Genomic DNA, 23,995 nt, shown 5'->3' with positions numbered 1-23,995 from the left:
TTCAACTGAACGTTATAAAAGGAAAACCGTGGTCGAAAATCGATCATTTCTTCTTATGCGTTGAATGGAAGCAGATGCCGGGGCGAGAAGACGCGTTAAAACAGCGGCATCGGAGAGCGAACCTTCTGCGTGGTTAAAAACCTCAAACGCTCAGGTCGTAGTTCTCATTTGCCTTCCGGTCGTCAAGGCGAGAAGACGCATTAAACCTGTTTCGCATCATTTGGCACTGCGAGCGGATGTGTTGCAGTTTGTACGCAAAGCTAGTTTTAATTCAAGCAAGAGCGATTGTATCAGACAGCAGAGCTGCTGGTCGTTTGCATCGGAGAGAAAGAAAACGAAAAGTGCACAACATTATATAAAATCAGCCGTTCTGAATTCTCTAAATGTTATCTGAAGAACTATTAAGATTACTTGTTTGCAAATCGAAGGTAAAAATCATCAGTTGAGTGAAAATCCAAAATAATTTGATTTGCTTAGTGCACTTTTCGCTGTGCGGAAATCGTTCGAGAAAAATGTTCCTAACTGTGCTAAATATCATAGAGAATTCCACGATTTGGTCCTTCTAAAAGGCAGAAATGATTCATTGACAGCACCTTGGTAGTTTCTTTCAATGAAATATGCAAATCCGAAATGAGATAATCGACGTCAAAAATCGTTTAAAATTCTAGCAGTGAAAAGAGGGAAAGTTTCACAATTCACACAATCGATCAACTATCAATTCGAGTTCGAAAGTATAAAGAAATCGTGTCAGTTTTATTCGTATTCACGACATCCAGTTATGTCTCTGACATTACACACCCGTACTTTTTTGATGTGGAACACATCTTTATTAGAGGTGCAAATCAGAAACTCAAGAAAAACTACACGTAGAAATGTGGTCAGGTTTTAAACACTTACAGCTCAGTCTGTTTTGTATCAATTATTAATATTATTTCATCATTTGATAGGAAATATTTCTACGTATCGATTTGAATGTTCATAGCCATGTATTTTGAGTTGTATATCATTGAAATGTTGATTAATAGCTAGCAGTGTCCTATTTTGTCTGCAAAAAATCTCCAGCATACCGGATTTCCCTGCCATAGTCGACGGTTTTGAAGGAGTAAGCGATGTATCAAAGAGAGAGCATCGCTCTGATTGGTCAATCGATGCAAAAGCGAAGCTGTTGGAAGCACGCGAATCTATAAATAGAAGCGAAATTAAAGCTAACGTTTCAGTCCTATTCCTAGCATGCTAGAGGTAGGTTGTTGCTAGGCAGCAAGACAAAAACGTGCCATAAAACGATTTGAAGCTTTAAGAGCTGATGCCAGTTGTTAACGTAAAACCGTGTCGCTCGCTGTGCGTATTACCAGACCCTGTCAGCTTGGAGCGATCACAATCTTCAGTTCAGCAACGCCATCGCACGGCGTCTCATTCAACATGTCATGTCAATTGTATGGGTGCGCAGTGCTGCTATTTTGGCGCGTACGAATTTGACATTTTTCTCCCGACGACACGACCTGCCACTCGTCTATTAAAACTGTATCACAAATTTAACTACCCCTCAGTAACTCGTAATGTCAAAACGGAATTGCTTGGAAAAATATTCAAACTGGCAATACAAGTTGTTTTGTTATTGATTTCGAATAACAGTTACCATAACCTTGGTTACTGTATATACAAAAAAAATAGAATGGATTCAACGGTTCAAGTGGAAGATCCGTTTTATGCAGTTACAAGTTCTCCAGCATCATTACTACTGTATTTGAAAAGAATACACGGATTTGGCATTCAAAATAATTATGCCATGCTACTAACGATAAATAATGATACCTCAAATGAAATCTACTTGAAGGAAACGGACATACAAAAAAGTACACTAATATTGAAATGATCGAATGTACTGTAGAAGCTTAGACTCACTAGGGAAAATCCTTTTGTTTTTATTCGTCAGTGTATTTGTCATTCTCCTCAGATAGTTTAATATACGTAATAGTATGAAATGAAATTAGTAAATGATTTTTAAGCGTTTCCTTTAATTCTCATTTATTCATTGTATTGAAATATGTTAGTTTTTGAAATTTTCTAAAATGTACAAAGTTAAGAAATACTTTCTACCCGTTGTGAGTTGTAGATGTTGTCTATCGTTAGTAATCAGGCTGAGAATTAATGAAAATATAGTTGAAATCGTGTTGATATTTTTCTGTTTTCGTTTAATCTGAAATCTTGTTCATGAGCTAGTGATTCCGATATTTAAAGCTGATTTTTAGAATGCACTCTTTATTGTTAGATCTGGAAAATATAGTTTCATTAGAGCGATGAATATTGAGATCTAGAAGTTTTATTCGTGTTCCAATCATCGTATCTACATTTCATTTCCTTAAATCCGGCCAAGAAAATAACTTGTTGAATAAATATACTACAGTTTGCTGAAGCTTTCTGTACTAATCACTTTCTATATTCGCAATGAGCTGCATATTAAAATTTGTTTTTGTTTTGTGAAGGTATCTTGGTAACTAGCTCATAGCAACATGACAGTGTTGCTCGAGAATTTTTCTTTTGTTATTAACAAGGGGCTGTTCAATAAATGGTAACTGGTGGTAAATCGCTTACAGACACTTTTTATTCCATTTTTTCTTCGGAGTGTCTGGTCGTGTCGTCGTTTCTCCCCTACTTCTATGTACGTGATTCAATGCGGACTCGCCTGAGGGTGCCATGGTCGCAAAAAAGGATGTTGCCAAAGATTTGTTCGGGAAATGTGAGAGCTGGATATCTTGTTAATATGATGTCTTTGGTATTACATTTCTCTTCATGCTCTCTCGTAAATGTGTAAAATGACTCTCGATGTGGCCGGGTGGCCAAGAAAGTTTTGATATTTTCGGTTACAAGTTTGACTACATCACATGAAATACAATAAAGCTACCGCTTGTTTGGCAGCCTTGATGAGCCGATTTTATTTCTCTCTCATGTTTCGTTACGTTACCAGGATACAAGAGCAGAAAAAAAATTGTGCCGCCATAGAAACGTACTTACCATTACAAAAATAACATTCTTTTAATTTTTATCGCGACAACATATATGTTTTTATACACTAATCGCATCTAAACTAAATTATCTAGACATTGTCATGATAGATTTTTGATCCATGCTTTTGAAGGCGAGATATTCAATGAACAAGCTGAAAGTTGCCGTTTTCAGCTATGCAACTCTTCCTTCAGAAAAAAAGACTTTCCCGACCGCTAAAGTCAAACAATCATTCTGAAATTTTCACATAATAATCTAAATTAAATTTCTAAGAGATTGTCTGTTGGGTTTTTTTATATTCGTCACCGTTTCTGAGAAAATCAGATTTGAAGCGTGAAAATAGCCCTTTAAAACACCCTAAAACACACTGGCCTCAGTCCTTAATTGGTATGCTCTGATCTTGTGTCATGCAAGCTCGGAATTCCATGTTATGTCGTTTCCCCATGAGAAATTGACAACTACCTCTGGAGAAATTTTGAGCGCCTAAGATTAATTTCTAATTTATATTAGATGAACTCGATTGATAATGAGAAATAGTTTATCGCTTCAACCGAAACCGCAGAATGGTAGAGAAACTTAACGCTAAAAAACTGCTTGCATAAAAAACTTGAACACAAGCTTGGCGAAGAAAAGCTTAATTATCGAAATCGCAAGTATGTACAAATATATAATTGCATATATTTGAGATAATGGTGTAATTTCATCGGTCATAAAACAAATGCAAATCAAGACAAATGATGTTCGGTGTTGGTTCGGATTGATTGAACTTTTTGATTGTAGATCATTAGAAATTTTGGTTGCCTTGTTCCACATCAACGGCTCGAACAACCCCATGGGGCTGATCCTTGTAGTTTTAGCTTCGAAAATTACCAGAAAGAGCGTGTTAAATACTATTGAAATAACCATTGTGCAAATCTAGTAGCACTGGTTTCTTTCCGCTATACGTCACCATAGCGCTGTTAAGTGTATGTGTGTGCTTCATCGACTGTGCACAGAGATGCCAGATACTTTCATAGAAAATATGTATATGTACTAATAAAATGAATCAGTTCAAATTGATTTAAAATTTTAATATAAATGTTTATCAGTATTCATCATCGAATATTTGCACAAATGATTTCCATTTTAACATGTGATTTGTCCGTTGATTAATAAACTTTTAAAGAAGTACTACAATCAAATACTAACAGATACTCAGAGAGAAACGTCTAACTTTCTCGCTTTTTATGAACCTTTACAAATCTGCATTAAATTTAGAAAATCTGTATAAAATCTGTACTCTGTTTTAAATCAGTATGCGAACGCAAAAATCTATACAATACAGATAAATCTGTATAAATGGCAACTCTGGTTCTGCATTTTGTTTTTAGAAGGGGTAACAATTTTTATTTTGTTTTTTTCAAGTTCTCCAAATTAACTGCACAGTAAAATTTTAAACTTAAAACGAAAGGTAACGAAATCGATTCCAAAAAATTTTAAACGTCGAAATGATTCCAAACTGTTTCTAAAAATATCGTGTGTTGTCCCATAGTTGGCATTAGGCCCTTTTTTAGGAAAATTCTGACATTTTGAACCTGAGAGTGTAATAGTGCCAAGTTATGGGATGAATAAAGGACCAACGATAAGATGAACATAAAACATTTGAGATGAAATTAGGAGCACAGTAGTGAACATATCAGAAGTGTTTTTAGCTGATTTTATGAATATTATTTTAATTTTCAAGGAATGTGAATCAATTCCCAATGTGGAGCAAGGCGAACTAAGCAGACATATGAAAAAACCGTAGTGATTGTAGTGGCTAAATCAGGTTTTTAAGGTAACGTCCTTACAAATGAAATAAAATAGGGAGCCCTTACCCTATTTAAATGAAGGGTCTTATGGTTCCATAGATTGCTGTTGAATTTTATACCGATCCGACTTCCGGTTCTGGAATTAAAGGCAATATGTGCAAATCTTTAAGAAAGTGCGCACTCAATTTACTCGGAAATCTCTTAACCGATTTTCACAAACTGAGATGCAAATAAAAGGTCTTGAAATTCCTTAAAATGTCCCCGATAAGTTCCGGTATTACAGCGCGATTAGTGAAAAATTTTCAATTTAATGAATATTTTTGCCAAAGTGATGGTGAAACGAGGGGCAAATTTTTATAAAACCTTACTGGTAAATTCATCTCGTCTATACAAAGAAGTTGAAAAATTTTCGTGTGGCGATTTTTATAATGGATGAAAATTTAGAACGAACGGCTCGCCTTCGAAGCGCCATTCGGTCGATTGTTGTGCGGTTTCGACGTCATATTCATAGATCCACACCTCATCACCAGTTATGATGCATTCGATGAATGTGGGGTCACTATCTGCGTTCGAAATCATCTCTTTGGCCACATCAACACGACGCTGTTTTTGAATGAAATTCAGCTTTTTTGGCACCAGCCGAGAAGCGACGCGTTTCAAACCCAAAACATCAGTTAAAATGTGTTTGGCTGATCCATAAGAGATGCCCAACAACACAGCAATCTCTCTAATCGGTACAGAACGATTCTACAACACGATTTGCTTCGCCGATTCAATGTTTTATTCAGTAACAGATGTTGTTGGGCGGCCAGGGATCTCATCCAAGCTTGTACGATCACCTTTGAAGCGTTTATACCACTCGTATGCCTGTGTTTTCCCTAGACACGATTCACCAAAGGCCTTTTCTAACATTTTCAACGCTTCGGAACACTTAAATCCATTTGCAACACAAAATTTGATGCACACACGTTGTTCTAAATTTTCATCCATTATAAAAATCGCCACACGAAAATTTGTCAACTTCTTTGTATAGACGCCAAACAAAAACTAATCGTACGATATGCGTCAAAATTTGACAGAATGTGTATTAAAGTGTCAAAAACGTTGAGAGAATAAAAGTTTACCGATTGGACAAGCGCGGAAATTTTAAAATGAAAATTCCGGTTCTTTTTTGATCATAAGGTATAATAACATAATAACTCAACTTTTTTTTTTTTCTTCGATAGTGGAACCGACAAATTGTCGTCCATAGTGCGTTCGAAGAAATTAAGACCTCATTAGCCTTGCATCTCTTCAAATCATATTTCGCATTATGGCATAAGGTTAAATCCAGCCAGAAATGCGTAGGACCATCGTGTGACCTTAGAAGTGGAAGCAAATACAAATTATAATACGGAGTACTTCGACAAATTTTCAAGGACACATTTTGCATCGTGCGGTACACTGTCATGATACACTGTCAGAGTGACAATGTACTTTAACGAGTTTTCTATAAAACTAGCAACACTGAAGGGTAAGAACAAGTTCACCATAGTTACTGTTTATTGTAGTGAAAAATAAACTTGAACTATGTTGTTGTGTATGAGATATGGTTATTCCATATCGGATTTTGTTTTTTGTCCTCCTTGGCTTTTCAGAAATTTGCTCCTTGGCTTTTCGGAAATTGCTCAGTATTATATGTTAGAATGTCTCGGCACTGTTCACCGAATCGTTATGGTAGCCATCCGTTCTTCACATTGCAAATCACTCCCGTCAGAGGAGTAGGAATTTTTCCAACATCTGCTAAATGCGGGGAACCTTTACGTCATAATACTAATAGAAAATAATTCAATTAATAAGTTTATCCATCATGAAAGAAAAACTGTTGTGTCTGCCACCGTTCGGGCTATAATCAATTTGTCTGGGTCACGCATATATGAGTGACTATTGGGAAAACGCATACACAGCTTGCATTTGTTTCTCTTTTAACTTTTATTTTATCGTGTAGAGCGCTAATCGCTGTTTCCGTGGTACGTATACGAATCGTACCCATGTTCCACACCAAGGCCCGTCTATGAAATAAAGTCCCATCACTGCCAAAAAATATCGCAATTCTTCATTCATCGATTAGCTGGAGTGTATCTTTGAATTTGTTGCAATACAACAACGGAAAACATAAACAAACAAACTTGTTTTGCGCCGTAGCAACTAGCATAAAGCGTTGCCAGAAACGATCTCTTTCCACATTTTCAAACTATCGCAACGAAAGGGAGTAATTTGCTAGGCTTACTTGTTCAGGCTGTGAACCAAACATTGGCGGTTCGTTTGTATGGGACTTAGGGGTATTATTATTTGTATTTGGTGGAAGTATTCGTTTTTGGAGGCATTTTTTTGTATACATGCCCGTTGATAGTTTCGGTTGTTACAAATGGAATGTTCCGCTGTCCACATGAGCCAATTGCTTGCCAAATCATGTATATAGGGTTAACTTTTACACCTTCTGCTTTTCAATGTCTTCTTTATTATTATTCAGGTGTAATTTGCAACAAGAGAAAACATCATTCTGATGTTTTACTTTAGGGGAGCGGGTCATTTCGCCTAAAGCCGGAAACGGCGGCCTCTTGCATACAAACCTGTTTCTTTGCTTTAGTTAGGTCCGAACAAGCGGTGGCGAGGTCGGACAGCACACGAATCAAATCGATGTGGCAAAGTCACATTAGATATTTTTCACTTAGTAAACGGAAAATACCGCATACATTTGCTTGGTAGATACACCTATGCAATTGCTTTAATGCTAAGTGGCTAATAGTCCACAAGTTTTTTGGGAACTCCGTCCCATCTTGAATCAATCTTTATTTAAGAAGTACAATTGTACGTAAACAAAACGGGCGTTAACGTATTATCATTCATTTGTGTTTATTTTAAATCAATTCCAATTATAATATTAAGACAATTGGAATCGGCGAAATGACCCTTTCAGCGAAATGTCATTCGGCGAAACGGCTTTCGGCGAAATGACCCTGATCCCTACTTCAGCATTTATTTACCACAACTATATTTTCTAAATACAAAAAGGAGGAAACAAGACTGACTTTTATGTTTCATTTTCAGAACGCCCGCACAAGTTTTGACGCAACGAAGCTAAAATAAATTAATGCGCTTCTTGCGAAAGTCGGCATGATTTATAACAAAAAGGGTGGTTGGGTAATGTCAGAGACATAACCGGATGACGTGAATACGAATAAAATGGATGGTTCAGTTTGAAGAATCTGAATTCTGGAACCGAATTTTGGAGCCGAGTGCTAGGACTGAATTCTGGATTTAGGAAATGATCTCGGGAACTGAATTCTAAATCGGAATTTTTGAACTGAATATCGAACTTGAACTTTAGATCTGGATTCTTGTACTCAATCTGAATGCTAGATTCTGAAAATGTATTCTGATCCGAATGTCAATTTCAGTTCCAGAATTCAGTTTCGAAATTCAGATCCAGGTCCAGAATTCATTTCCGAAATTCAGTTCCAGAGTGCAGGTTTAGATTAAAGAACATGATCACAGTTCCAGATTTCGCTTCCAAATTCCTTAAATTCAATTTCAGTCCCAGAATTCTGGAACTCGATTCTGACGTTGAATTCTGGAACTGAATTCTGGTCGAGGATTCAGGAGCTGAATTTAGGTTGCGGGTTTTGAAAATGAAAAAGTGGGTGGGTAATGCCGGCGACATAACTGGATGACGTGAATACGAATAAAACTAACACGTTTCTTCACACTGCTGAACATGTAAAATCGTTCTCATAAGTTGATATATCGTGTGAATTGTGCAAGAATTATTTCTTTTTTTTCAGAACTGTAACGGTGCACTAATACTACTAAATTAGCAAAAATTCACAACACACTTATTCTAACACATAAATTAAGAAGAGACATGGTAAAAGAGAGTAGAAAACAGTTCGCCTGCAGAAGTACACACGGTACGAAGTACAATAATGTCAATGAAAGAAAATGTCAAAATGATCCTTAAAAATTAATTTACTGATACTTCGAAATCTACTACGCAGGCTAGAATGAATGTGACGGTGAAGCCCTTCGTAACAGCACCCACCACTAACGTACAACAACTTGGTAAATCAAAGTGACACGAAACCACTAAACTGGTGGTCTCCTGTCAATCAGCAAAGAGAGCAGTGTAGATGTGGCGCATGAAAAAGTCAAAAACTGTTTAAATTTTAATTGTTGCATAAAGTTTCTTATTTGGATTTAATTGAAGTGAGTTGCTACTAAAACAGTTCTGAAATTTTCAGATTAGTTATTGAATTGTAAGTAAAATTACATAAAACATGAATTGAGGATAACCTACATAAATTCGTTGCCATAGTGAATAGATTTACGGACAACGTGGCAAGGCTCAACATTGTATCTGTGTCGGTGTGTTCACCATAAAATTGTAGGTTATATTTGGTACTGTGTTTGACTTATTAAATAAATTTAACTGTTTCACAGTTGAAGCTTTCCACCAATAAACGTTTTCGGATTGCTATCGGATCACCTTCCCCACACGTGTCAATTTTTACATTTTATCCCTGCCCAGTAGGCGTAGGCACGAGAAAGGCAGGCAAGCGTCGTAAGTTTTTCTCGTTGATACAAAACATATTAGAAAACTGTAATTTTGATTTATTTTCGCTTATTCCACATTACTGAACATTTTCTAATAAATTGCTGATCATATTTTCGACAGCATGAAACTAAAATTATGCTATTAGGTTACGTACAACTCGATATTTTCATGATTAAGTTCCACTCATTCTTGTACAGGGCAAATTACGAAACGGCGTCTCATAGTAAGGAAAGTGATTCTTTGTCATTTTATACCAAAATTACGATGAAAAATATTTTTTTAGGAATCGTGCAGACTTTTGCAAAAAGTGCCGTTAAATTCAGTTTCTGCGATTAGTTATAATTATTATTTTTATCTATACGTTCACGATAATGTTTTCTTTTTTAATTCAGAGGATTGCTTCAAGTCGTAAATGAAATTATTAGGGGAGAGTGTTCGGTTACTGACACCCTATTCTTCTAAGCTTTTAACTTCTGACTAAGTGCATATTATGCACACATATCAACATCAATGGAAAGCTAAAGTTCCTAGTTAACAACTAAATAATAAACTAAGTTGATTCAATCGATTGAAAAAACTTTATTTTTTAATTTAGTAAAGTGATAATATTTGGCCATTTCAAAGAAGATGTTCGGTAACCGGCATCCCAAGAAATTTGGCTAAAAATGAAAAAATATAAGTAAAAACTGCAATTATTCATTGTCTGATGGTGAATTCGACTTGGCTCCCTTGGCCAATGATTTGGATGGTGGCACCTTTGGAGTTGATTTGGCCGGTCTTCTACCGGCTTCGCGGGATTGAATACGTTGCTGCAGTCGTATTTATTGGCTTCTTATCCACTAAGCAATGTTTAACGGCATTAATCAGTGCATTAAAGTTCATTTTCCTTGAATTGGACGAGTTTTTACCTATATTGAATTTTTATCGTGACGTCACGAATGAACAAAAAATCATCCTTGACAGTTCAGCGGTACTGTTTACAAACAAGCTTAAACAAAAATCGAAGAACACATTTTATACAATCATCTTTACACTTTGCAACTAGTCACTTTTATTCAACAAATCTCAAAAACAAACCGTGAGCAAATGTTTTAATACTTTATTGGGGGATATGGACCGTAAATGCTCTCATCCAATTTGTCAACAGACAAACAAAAAAAATTCTGTTTACAAACAGTACTGCTGAACTGTCAAAATGTGTTCATACGATTGAGGTTAGCAGTGACGGTAAAAAACCTAATGACGGATGTATTGAAGCCGCCAAGTTGTCCACGGGTTGCATATCACCCGATTTGCCACCTAATACAAAAAGTTTAGCTAGCAAAAATGAAAAGATCACGCCAATTTTCAAAAATCTGTAATTTCTGACTGCAAACAATCGAAGTTTCAAAAGTCTATCTCTGCATATCATCATCGATTTTTCACGATTTGAAAAATTTTTGAAAAATCATTTTTTTCTTTGTATTTTCTTGTAGTGAAATTCAAGAATATTCTGTGAAATTTTCAAGCCTATCGGAATGAAACTCAGCAAACTATGGGGCTTCATCTTTGCTTCGAAGAAGTAAGAGCTCGGCGCGCAGGCCCAAGATTTCTGCTTCGATTGACTTAAAAACTTGACAAAACATTCTTGAAATGTTTCATTATAACAAAATGCATCGTCATTCAAAAACTACTGTTCCAATTTTTTTCAAATTTTGCAGACACTTTCCACATTGAAATACCAGACCCGAACGTTTTCCTTTTCGTTGTTTGTTACTTTCGGAAGGTTTTATAGCTGCAAAATAGTAGATTTTTTCGTAAAAAATCGTAGTTTTGACGTTAACCGACCAACAGAACTTCAATAAAATTTTGAAAAATCTAACAGAAACGTTGTGCAGCAGCCCTAATTTTTTCCAAAGAAATCTTTATCTAGTACAGACAGTAGACCAGTATAGTAATAACTGATAACGATGATGACAGTGTATCGATATTCATCAACTATACAGAAGTAATTCTTACATTCACTTACATTGTAACTGTAGCAGCCCTAATTTTTCCATAAAAATCTTTATCTAGCCAGTACAGGCAGTAGACCAGTTGAGCCATTGTAATGTCCACGGCTGGCTATTTCAATATATTGCATCAGCCAGAAGAAACCGATCGAATTAATTGATTATGTACATATGCGACGCGATCGCAGGGAATTCATGTAGGTAGTTATAGGTGGTAGTTAGTCTACCAGATATATATATATATCAGTATAGGTTTTTGGTAGTTACATAGGTTGGAGTATAAAAGGGTCGGTTTTTGGTTTAGGCAGGGCTCTTTTCTTTAACCTTACTGAAGAGTAATGCTCCTTGTGCGACCGGGTAACACCGTAATCAAACTTGGATACCATTACTCAGGCCAAAGCAGTAGTTAAGAAAAGAATAGTTAGAAGTGATTACCGCAGAGATCAGGTCAGGCACCAAATTAGGTGCTGTAGGCAAGTTAAAACAGTAAAGTGAAAAAATTTTATTAGAAGGAAATAAAGGGAAAAAAAAGAAAATTTGTGTGTTATAAAGTGCTTCGAAAAACACTACCCCTCTCGCCGCTCGGGCAAAAGCTTTGCCGCAGTTGGTATCTAGAATAAAATCTACTCTATCTACGCTGTTATAATTTGTTGACTTCTGATTAGTCTGCGCTAAGATACAGTAGACACCGCAAAACATGATTTTTAAGAAAAGCTCTCAAAAATACTTCTTCATCGACTTATCTCTCAATATTTTTCCACGAAAAAACTACAAAATGTTTTTCGATTGATGCTTTGTATTATGCAATAATGATAATAATAATAATAATAATAATAATAATAATAATAATAATAATAATAATAATAATAATAATAATAATAATAATAATAATAATAAAAACAACGACGACAACAACAACAACAACAACAACAACAACAACAACAACAACAACAACAACAACAACAACAACAACAACAACAACAACAACAACAACAACAACAACAACAACAACAACAACAACAACAACAACAACAACAACAACAACAACAACAACAACAACAACAACAACAACAACAACAACAACAACAACAACAACAACAACAACAACAACAACAACAACAACAACAACAACAACAACAACAACAACAACAACAACAACAACAACAACAACAACAACAACAACAACAACAACAACAACAACAACAACAACAACAACAACAACAACAACAACAACAACAACAACAACAACAACAACAACAACAACAACAACAACAACAACAACAACAACAACAACAACAACAACAACAACAACAACAACAACAACAACAACAACAACAACAACAACAACAACAACAACAACAACAACAACAACAACAACAACAACAACAACAACAACAACAACAACAACAACAACAACAACAACAACAACAACAACAACAACAACAACAACAACAACAACAACAACAACAACAACAACAACAACAACAACAACAACAACAACAACAACAACAACAACAACAACAACAACAACAACAACAACAACAACAACAACAACAACAACAACAACAACAACAACAACAACAACAACAACAACAACAACAACAACAACAACAACAACAACAACAACAACAACAACAACAACAACAACAACAACAACAACAACAACAACAACAACAACAACAACAACAACAACAACAACAACAACAACAACAACAACAACAACAACAACAACAACAACAACAACAACAACAACAACAACAACAACAACAACAACAACAACAACAACAACAACAACAACAACAACAACAACAACAACAACAACAACAACAACAACAACAACAACAACAACAACAACAACAACAACAACAACAACAACAACAACAACAACAACAACAACAACAACAACAACAACAACAACAACAACAACAACAACAACAACAACAACAACAACAACAACAACAACAACAACAACAACAACAACAACAACAACAACAACAACAACAACAACAACAACAACAACAACAACAACAACAACAACAACAACAACAACAACAACAACAACAACAACAACAACAACAACAACAACAACAACAACAACAACAACAACAACAACAACAATATATAATTCAATTCAATATATAACAAATAATGCAACAAACAACAGAACCACATGTGGCAATATACTACCATAAATATTGCACTTTAGGATGAGCTTCAAACTACAAACCATTTCGCGCTCTCATTCTGCTACTAACGCAGATGGCGATAGCACCCAGTCGACGCCGTTCTATTGACCAAATGTCATCATAGACACTCTGGGAGGCATGAGATAGGAACTTGTGAGGACTTCGTTGTCTCACCATTTGCCGACCGGGAAGTATTTAATCTGCAAAATGCTTTTCAAACTTTTTGGGGGAGCATTTTACCCCGTTGTGTTGATGAATGTTGATCCGTTGTTGAAGATCATTCGACCTCTTTGCCCAGATATCCGCGGTTTTGTGTAGTTTGAAACGTATATTTTTCATGTTTTTTATGGGCGTTTTACCCCACATATATTCCAAAGGAAATTTTTTTAAGGATTTGTATAAATGATATAATTCATTAGTTTTTCCTTGCATACAGCGAGTATTTAATTCGTAATTTTTAGAAATGAAAGTTTATCTTGCTTAGTCAATACATATTCTTCTACCACAGACCAACTCATTCTTACAGAGAACCGTCTAATCTTTTGTTTAGTTTGAGAACAGTGATACACACTTCAAAAAAAACCTGTGATTTTACATCTTATTAGATGCACATAAGTGGAGTGTCGCAGCTCACGCAAATTTACATGCAAGAAGAACATTCAACATTGTATCTTAAATTCCATAATATGAAATTCACTGAAATAAAAAAAAATACTAATAGTGACCGCCACGACTTGAACCGAGAATCATTGGATGACAAAGTACGTCTGTTAATCGACTAAACCACAGAAACACACTTCTAGCTGGTAAAAGGTGTATTTAAATACATACAGTCGCACCAGCTAGCAGGATGCAAATTACAGTCGACACCAATAAAACTCATGCTAATCAAACATTAAGTCATTACGAATGAAATTTTCCGTCATTTGGTAAATTAGGTCATTATGAATTACATCGTATGACGGATTAAGTCACCTGTAAAATTCAAATTTTTTTGGGTGTGTAGCTGTCGATTTGCGTTTTTAGTCACTATGACGTTTCAATCTCCCTATTCTACCGGTTCTGACCATCGAACGAGTAAATGCGAGTCCATCCCAATATCGAAACAATATTCTCAACTCTAACGAGATGAAATGGGGTGAAAGCAGTTGTAAAACAAGTCCTAGTGAAGCACTTTCTTATGTCTCTACGTGGTATGTTAGCACACGCGGTACATCACCAAAATATTATGACAAAAAAAGGAAATACGTCCCACACTCTGAGGTGATGTGATTTGAATAACTGCGGAAGCCATTGATGGCATCGGCTGTCTATTTCTGTCACCTGTCAGCCCACCTGATTTGTTCGTGGCCTCGGGTCTCGTGGGAAAAACGAGCTACCGGTGGGTTATGAAAATTCGCGTTTTCGTAAATTCTAAGAAAAAATAAAACTAGAGCATTCTGTTCAGGTTTGATTTTTTATTCCGGCCGTAAAAACGGTGGTCCCAGGTAAGTATGTAAATATGTTATCCCTGTTTTCTTCGATATACTATGCCCCGTCCCGATTGAGTGAACGAGCAGCGATTGAAAGGATGAACCTGATGTGATCAAAGTTGCAGGCATCATCTTTCCATCTTCGGTGCGAGCCAGTGTTTGTTTGACGTGCTTTTATCCTGTTGTCGTGTCACTTCTGCTATATACTATTTGATGTACGTTTATTGAACATCAAGTAGGTTCGGTCTCGTCGTGTTCCGTGTTGCCTTCGTACCGAAAGTCAATCGCAGAAACGCTACGTCGTCTTACGGGTGCCCCGATCACGATTAACCCCGAATCGCATGCTTGAGTTGTGCTGAGTGGTTCTAACTTCCATATTTTCTTTTTTCGTTGCTCGGCTTGCTCGGCACCAACACGGCAGACTCGCGGGTGCGATATGCTACACGGATCACATACCACGTTTCCTGATGGGAAATCTTGAAAATGTACGAATTCAATAAAATGTCTGGAAGAAGCTTCTAGGCTTCAACACCTTCAACGCCGGTGCGGCAGCACAAAGGCGGCTCCCAATTGAAAGTGACTCTTCACGTCAGAAAGCTTTTAGTGCGCTGAAATTGTAAACCACGGGAAATATCGTGCACTGTGCAGTCTATGGCTGCTGGGAGAAAACCTGTTCTAATCCACCTAGTGGTGCAATGATACCTTTCTTCCATTGTTCATTTCGCATATAGAACACTTTTATGCACTTCTGAAAGAGAACAAAAAAATATGTGTGGGCATCAACTCGATTACAAATCCTTGCCGGGACCACAATATTATAGGGTCCGAGACATCGATTGAAGTCGAAAAATTTGGTAAGAAAGCTATGGTCTGGCAGGCAATTTGTAGCTGCGGTAAGATTTCGAAACCCTTCATCACCACTGCTTCAATGAACAGCGAAATATACATCAAGGAATGTTTACAAGCCACAAGGACCCTGTTGTCTTCTGGTCAGATCTTGTTTCTTGCCCCTACTCGAAATCAACGGTAGAATGGTATACTACCAAAAATGTCACTTTCGTCCCAAAAGACATGAATCCACCAAATTGCCCACAACTTCGACCAATTCAGGAATTTTGGACATTAACGAAGGCACATCTTAGGAAACATGTCTCGGCAGCCGAAACCATTCAACAGTTCGAAAAAGATTGGAAAAAAGTGTCAAAACTAGTCGCCAAGAAGTCTGTACGGAATTTAATGAGGAACGTTCGCAAGAAGGTGCGCCAGCTAGTCAGCAATGGCTAAGTAGCAAATGTTGAGAATAATATTCTGTTGTAGTCTAATATTATCAGTATATCGAATAAAATTTTAAAATCTAACACTTGTTAGTTATTCACAGCGAAATCAAAGTGCGTCCATACTTTCTGGGACAGTCTTTATGGTGGAATCCGCTGGGCCTGGTGTACTCTGAGCTAGTGCAATCGAGTGAAGGCATCACGGAAGACAATTCATCTGTAACTATTCTACTGTGTATCCCGGAAAAGCTCAATAGCAAGAGACCCCTCGAGCTGGGTCTCAGGGTCGGCTTACTACTGGGTACTCGGAGGGGCTTCGCGAACAACTATTGTAGGGTACTGTCACCTGTCTGAATATGGGTTGTGAGTTAAAAATGAAATGTATTTGGACTAACAAAACGGATTTATTGGATTTACTTTATTTTATTTTTTTTTCAATCTGTAAGTGTAAGTGGATGTGAGTGCTGTGGGGTTTTCCTGGTACGTACCAATGCTGTTGTTAGGTGAATTGGGATGGTCCGGCGAGCGCTCGCGTGGCTGCTACAGACGGTGCGGTTGTACGGGAACTATGGCTGGCGTAGAATTCCGGTTGGTCGAAATTGGTGGGTTCTAGGTTGAAAGTTACGGCTAGTACTGGCGTCTTCCCTCTTTGACGGAAATCGACAGGCCCAGGACGATACCGGAGTGACCGTGCCGAGAGGGGTATGTTCTTCTTTGCAGTTATGGCCCAAGGCCAGAGAGCAATCGCTGGTCTTTGACGGGTTAGACGTAGTGAGCATCCAGGGCTCACTAGGCCGAATCGTGTGCTACCTTGGGAAGATTTTCCTTCAGTCCAATGCGATCAATAAATATACCAAAAGGTCATGTGAGGGTATATGTAATACGGGTATTAGTTTTACCCGGACTGGCACAATTGACTTCTGTTCAGTTTGCGTAAGCTCTATACAATTACCTGAACGAATTATTATCACACCTCACAATTTATATAAAATACCACAATCTTCACTGCTCTACTGAACCTCAGCACACGAACGCCAGATTAATTCGGAACCTTTGGTCTGGGTTCGATTGCTCTTCTCCTTCCTATTCACTGAAATTTGGCGGTTGTTTTTACCTCCTTCCAGGCGTGAACAATTAGTGTGCCGCGCAATCGTACTTCATCAGCCGTAGAACAGTTTTCCGCCACCTTACATTTTCTGTTATACGCTTCGGTGTTCATTTGTACCCACTGTGTTGTTTTAGTGTTTTGACAATTGTGTGTTTTTATTTATTTAACCCTACTAATCCTAGTTTTACAATTAACATATAATCTAACAATTTTTAAACATTTTTATTTGACTAACCCTACTAACAATAAACCCATGTATTAACATTTAGAAACGTGACAGTACAAATAACATTTAAACATATAATAAAAAATTAGAGGGTTGTATTCAAGACACAACCGAGCACAATAACATTAAAAATGAAATGTTTCTAGGGTTCCCATAATAAATACGAAAATGAAGGTGATAATGATGATGATGGACTAAACTAAAAACTTATTCAATTGACTAATTACAAACTTGCTCTAGTTTAAGCGCTAAGATTGTTAGCGAATGATAAAATTGACAATTAGATTCTTTCTTGATAATTGATTCTATTCAATTTTGATCCCTTCCACAAATTTTTACATTGTTAAGTTTTTGAATAACGTTCTTCAACTAGAAGTCAATTATGATGAATTCAAAGTTACTCGAAATCTCAATTTTAGATATAAACAACCTAAAGATTTGAACCTGTACAAATAAAACTATTTTATTTTATGATAATAATTTTCGAGAAACGTACAAACTTATTAATTTTATAAACAGTTTATAGATCCAAGAGAAGATTTTATTTATTTTAACGAAAAATGTTGTGCTCAGTAAGAGTGTAATTTTATTAATCCTTCTTCAAAATTGTCGATAATCTTCGGAAAGTGTCGGTAAATAATATGGCAACAATACGAGGAAGAAAACATGTGAAACAGTCCGCATAAAATATTTAGTTACTTACATTGATTTTCGCTTTGGCATATACGGAATATACGGAATGGATACGCAACAATATTCCGAAATTTTGTTCATATTGTAACTTGATGTTATTAAGACATGAACGAACATTGTCATAGTTACAACGCGTGTAGCCATCAGACGCTTATTGTTTTGAAGCAAATAATAATTAAACTGAAACTGGCGGTTAACCAAATTCTACGAGGGTTCCTATTCAAACGATACATGTAAAATCGCAGGTAAGCTTACCTTGAGTTTATCTTTGAAACTATACGATATTGCATCTATTTGTACTGTATATGTGAGTCTGTGAAACTCATTTATACTACTAAACCGAGGAGGCCGCTTTTAGATAAGTTTCAGAATTTAATTTTGAATCATTTGAAGCGTTTAATTCCTGGTGGGACAACAACTTGTTCAGTCACATTGTCACGTTTTATTCGTATGGGAATTGAGATTTAAGTATGCAAACCGATCCGTTGGCAAATTAAAACATATTTAAGTTTACAATATTGAAGCTTTTGAATCATTTGAATTAGGAAAATCCATTAACAAATCATCGAGGAACAAGCGCTGCAAATTAGATCCAAAAAGTCAATCGCCGATAATTCTAAATTGGCTAAATAATAATTCTAAATTGGGCTAAATTGGAGAATCAAAATAAAATACTCAATTCAAACCAATTTTTCAATGGGATGCAATTGAAATATTCAAATGTAGCTTCAATCTCATAATAGGCATTTTTAATGGTAAAATCGACCAAAAATTTGCTAATACATGGGATATTTCAAAGGAATCGGTAACCACGCTGATTCGGTTCTTTAATAGCTAGATGATAAATAAGATACTCAAGTGAACACGGTGTTGCACAGACAACAGGAAATTTCACCAACACATAATGCAAAAGCGACAATCCAGCAAGTGAACGCATATACAATCCAGTCATCAGCTCACTGGACGAGCTACTTGTTTCATTCACAGTCAAACATCAACTAGGCAAAGAAATATTTTGCCGCCTATATTTATAAATTCCTCTTCGAACTACGCAGAATGATGCGGTGTTTTTATGCATGACGCAAAGCCTCCTATGCCGAACAAGAAGTTGACGTCATTTTGTACAACAGGGATTGGTGGATGAAAACATAGGTCGATTCCAACCATTTTTTCAATAGTATGCTATTGAAATACTGAAACGACGTCGTCATACATGTTTAAGTTAAAAGTTTCCGAATCGATTGGTTGTTAAATTATAACAATCCATCAACAAATGACCGAGTTATTAACGTTCAAAATTATGACACAAAAAAGTTACGCGACTATTTTTGAAACTTTTAATTGACACCCGGCCCCATATAGTGAAGAGTAAGGCATTTTTAATGCCAAAATAATCAGAGGACTTTGTAACAAACGGTTACACACCGATAGATACGGCAAAGTAATTTTGCAACATGACAATGATCAAATGGGAAGTCCTACCCGACCCGCCGTATTGCTCAGACGTTGCTCTTTTCGATTACTACTGGTTCTAAACAGCTTGGTTTGGAATTGCACATTGAATTTGTAACAATTTTTTGTTAATAACGTTTTCAAATTTCGAAAATAATTTCGAAAATAATCGTTTTCAAATTTCGAAAATAATAGCTCCTATTTCCATCTCATTTCTTCACCTCATTACCTTGAACATGAATAATATCTTACAACGTACCTGAACCAAACTGTAGAATGTTTTAAAATGATTATTTAAGCTATTGTCATGCTTTCTCATTGGAAGAAATGGTTTTAAATTCTTCGGTGATCGTTTTTTTTCGTTTAAATGTAGGACACATTTTCGTCTCAAGATTTACAAAAAGGCTCAAATAGATATCCAAAATGCATGACATTTGTACAATGACCGGAAAGTAACTTTTTCCACTTTATCCCACTTACCCTTACTAAGTTTGTGAAAATCGGTCAGGCCATCTTCGGGAAATCAATGTGAACTGTTTTTAGGGAAACTTTCGGACTGGGATTCTCAACATGCTCATCGATCTTTCAAAAATGATTTTAGTAGATACAAAATAATTTACTTCTGAATTTGATTGATCTTTGAGTATTTAAATAACCCAAAGGGCACACTTAAGTGCCATTTTCGTAGACTAAGTCACGTATAAAAGTCGGAAATTTTGTATCTAAAAATACATCCAAACGATTCGACGGAAGTCGAATCCAAAAAAAATGAATGTACTATGCATGCGTACACTCTTACTAGCCGCTACATAATTTTTGGTAGAAACCTACCCAAAACCAATTAAAGTGCATCTACGAATTTTTAGATAATTAATGTATTACATAAGCCAGATTAACGCAATATTTAGGTAATTGTAGGATTGCCCAAAGTGTTGTCATAGCAACTTTGGCAATGCTTGCTATCTATTTTTTACGATAAATTCAAAGTTTGAGTAGATAATGATTCAGTTAATACCAATTATGAACTCAAAAAGAGTAATTGGGGTTTTCACCTAAAATTTGGGTGGTACTCAAATGTTTTTCCTATTTAATTTGCGGTAGCTCATAGAAAAGCTTGACAATGAGGGATTTCTCCTAACAAGTAAACATGATTTTCAGTTTAGTTTTTACCATTTTTCACGGTGATTCCAATGCCTTTCTTTTATGAGAAAAGAAAAGCAAGATGGTTCACGTGCAAGGATCATTCCGGCTGTTAAGGGGTAAACTTTGAAGACCAGGTTATTGCTAGAATTGAAAACCGTGGTTGGGTTACGCGAAATTAGATTCATTATACTTATGCAATTCAGAATGCTGGTGTAGTTTGTTTCAAATATTTTTCTCAATGCTGTCACTATGACTTTTAATGAAAACACCATCGGTAACACAAATACACACCCCCCCGGCTGCAATCGTCGTTGGTTCAAAGTGAACAGTTCCTATAGTTTGCTAGCATGATAAAAGCAAGCGATGTAAGTTTTCTCGCTGCCTAGTGACGGAAGCCATCAGCACTTCGCCTGACGTTGTGCTGAAACCGGATAGGTTTTCGCATCTCGTTCGGTACTTTTTACACGTCAGCACTTTGCTTATAACGTGTGCAAACTTCTCGCACGGCAGCTGGCACAGGAGATTGATTTATATACACGTGAGGACCGTCCTTGGAGAGATCAGATCATCACAAGACTGCTTCCATCTATTGCAAAGCCAAGCCAAACCATGAGTACCTACCTGGGCTGGGAACACATTCGAAAGAGTTAACGGCGCGGAATAGCGGTCGTGATTTCGTGGTTTCCGCAGCGTTAGCCATTTCGGAGTGCGTGGTTTTTCAAACTGGGCCAACAATTTTCGTGACTGCAGGAGAAATTGAATGGAAGTGATTTATTTTGCATTTTTGTTCACGCTTAGTACCTCCCTCCCTCCAGGACCAGCCAGCACAGTGATGAATCCGACCGGGAAGGAGACAGGTGCAAAAAACACTTGGCGGCTGCTTGATCTGCAATGCCGTACTTTTTGTAGCGTGTCGTAAAACCCCTGTTAAGCTGGAGAAGTTTGCGAATTGCGGTTTTGTTTTTGCTCCGAGCAGTCATTTATTATAAACTGCCGAGGGAAGTCTGCACGTTGTTTTTCGATTGTGTTGACAGAGGATCCGTTTGTGAGGACCATAAATCACCCGTGGAAATTCGAGCTCTATTTATTTGCCGTTTTGGCGGATGGAATTCGTTGATGGCAGTTTTACGAGTGTGGAAAATTTCCTGGAAATGAAATTTTCGTCAACGATTAGTTTTGCTATATAATTATACAATTTTGTAATGTTTTCTTACCAATAAAAATAACATTTGAAATTAAGTGCAATTCATTTCAAATGTAAATATTTAATTTAGAAACTAGAATCATTCAATGTTTTGATGCGAAAAAGTAGATTTTTCTCCCAAGAAATGCCAATTTTTAACAATTTTGAGAAAATATCAAAACTATTTTCATGTTCTTTCGTCTTTAATATGATACAATTAACCAAATTTCCTTTCTGAAAAGCATCCCCAAATCATCGCTTTTAATGGTTGTTCGAAAGTGCTCCGAACGAAATCGTTACTGTTTCCCAACCAGGCACGTTTCACTTTAACCCACTCCCACTTTTCATCGCACCAGCAGCCGAATTCCGGCGACAGAAGAAATTTATCACAATTTCCTTGAAGAGAAGAATGTCTTCGCCTATTTTCTTAATTTGGAATTCCTTTCAAGTTCAAGAAGAATTTTTTTGATACTTGAAAAAGAAAAAGAAAATAATTTTTTCTTCAACATATTTGTGTTAGAAATTTAGAAAGGAATTTCTTTTCTTTTAGAGATGAAATTCTGTAAAACTAACAAAAATTTATTACATATGATCATTGGACGTGTTCTTTGTGCAATAGTATTTCCATAAGAAAGAGTTTTAATGCTTGATGAGACATCCCCGATTCTAGCTGGCGCTCGTTCTTAAGTAAGATGAATGTATCTGAGGTAAATGCAGTTAGTTGTAGGTATACAGGAGCAGAGAATGTACAAAGAATACCGCTATAGCTGCTACGTAATATTTTTTATAGTTTTACTGAATTTTATCTCTAAGAGAATTATCTTTCTGGATTTGTTTCGCAAAAATGGTGATGAAAAAAATATTTTCTTTTTCTTTTTTAAAGTATCAAAAAACATTCTTCCTGAACTTGACGGGAATTCTAAATAAAGAAAATAGGCGAAATCTCTTTGCATTTTTTTTTCTTTCAAGAAATTTTGTGACCGGAATTCGGCACCAGATCGACTTAAAAAAAACTAGCTACCGTCCAATACGATAATTTCGATAATTTTGCAGAAGCCTACCAAAAGACAATCTCAATGCGATTTGCGTACGCGGAACTCTTCTCGATAAACGACTGCTCTCTTAGAAGTTTTGAGCAACACTGAGGGAAGTATGCAAATGCATAAAACACTTCCGTTTTGGTTTCGATATGTTGACGTATTTTTCTTGAAATGCACCGTGCTTTAATTTTGGACACTATGTTCATCATGGTTATTTTATTTCGTCATCAATTGATCGGAGAAGTGTTTCGAGTCACTTTTCCAATAATTTTCAGCTCTCGTATAAAATTCGCCTAATATTTCTCGATCTTACAAAATCGAGGGCAATATGGTGGAATTGGGTTCTGTTCGGAGTATTCGACCCTATTGTTACTGTACTACTGAAGTTGCTCACGACTGTAGTGGCTGCTAGCTGAAGCAGGTCAAAGCTCCGTGTGTGCCTTTCAACCTCTCTTCGAGTCTACAGAATGTAACGAACCCTCAAGTTTCAGGCCAGAGGTACAAATCGCTTCTCAAATCCAATTCGAATTCATGATGCAACAAAAATTTTAGTTTCTGACCGCAGGTACAAACCGCTTGCCAAATCAGAAAGTTTTTAAAATAAATTAATTTACACTTTTTATGCGAATTTTCAAAGTTATGCGCGTGTTTTTCATGCGAAAATCTCAAAATTTTTCCTTAGACGATTCCTTGAAGCAAAAAATTACACACTATTTCTTTTGTTTCATACGAACTTTTCAAGTTATTCCTCTCCGCGAATTTTCGAAGCTATGCAGTTTTTTTTTCATGTGGATGTTCATCATTGCATACTGGACAGCATCCTGTGGATGTATTCATAAA

General features: G+C 36.4%; 3 protein-coding genes and 1 long non-coding RNA gene across 4 annotated transcripts; all 4 read left to right on the top strand.

Moving 5' to 3' along the window:
* Positions 1 to 12,401: 12,401 nt before the first annotated feature.
* On the top strand, positions 12,402 to 12,743 carry LOC131431274 (ataxin-8; the record flags this gene model as incomplete). Its single annotated transcript, XM_058596885.1, has 1 exon — positions 12,402 to 12,743. A coding segment is annotated over one exon (342 nt), but the record flags the coding sequence as incomplete, so codon positions are not given.
* A 30-nt stretch (positions 12,744 to 12,773) lies between these two features.
* Positions 12,774 to 13,115, top strand: LOC131431273 (ataxin-8; the record flags this gene model as incomplete). The annotated part of the gene is made up of 1 exon (XM_058596884.1): positions 12,774 to 13,115. A coding segment is annotated over one exon (342 nt), but the record flags the coding sequence as incomplete, so codon positions are not given.
* A 12-nt stretch (positions 13,116 to 13,127) lies between these two features.
* LOC131431272 (ataxin-8) lies at positions 13,128 to 13,469 on the top strand (the record flags this gene model as incomplete). Its single annotated transcript, XM_058596883.1, has 1 exon — positions 13,128 to 13,469. A coding segment is annotated over one exon (342 nt), but the record flags the coding sequence as incomplete, so codon positions are not given.
* A 7,862-nt stretch (positions 13,470 to 21,331) lies between these two features.
* LOC131432806 (uncharacterized) lies at positions 21,332 to 22,167 on the top strand. Its single transcript, XR_009229969.1, has 2 exons — positions 21,332 to 21,545; positions 21,748 to 22,167. It is a non-coding gene; the product is annotated as an uncharacterized LOC131432806 (long non-coding RNA).
* Positions 22,168 to 23,995: the final 1,828 nt, after the last annotated feature.

This window comes from Malaya genurostris, chromosome 2 (genome assembly GCF_030247185.1).
Source record: "Malaya genurostris strain Urasoe2022 chromosome 2, Malgen_1.1, whole genome shotgun sequence".
NCBI classification, from domain to species: Eukaryota; Metazoa; Arthropoda; class Insecta; order Diptera; family Culicidae; genus Malaya; species Malaya genurostris.
The sequence above is the reverse complement of the archived record's forward strand: the minus strand, read 5'-3'. Positions and strand labels throughout refer to the sequence as shown.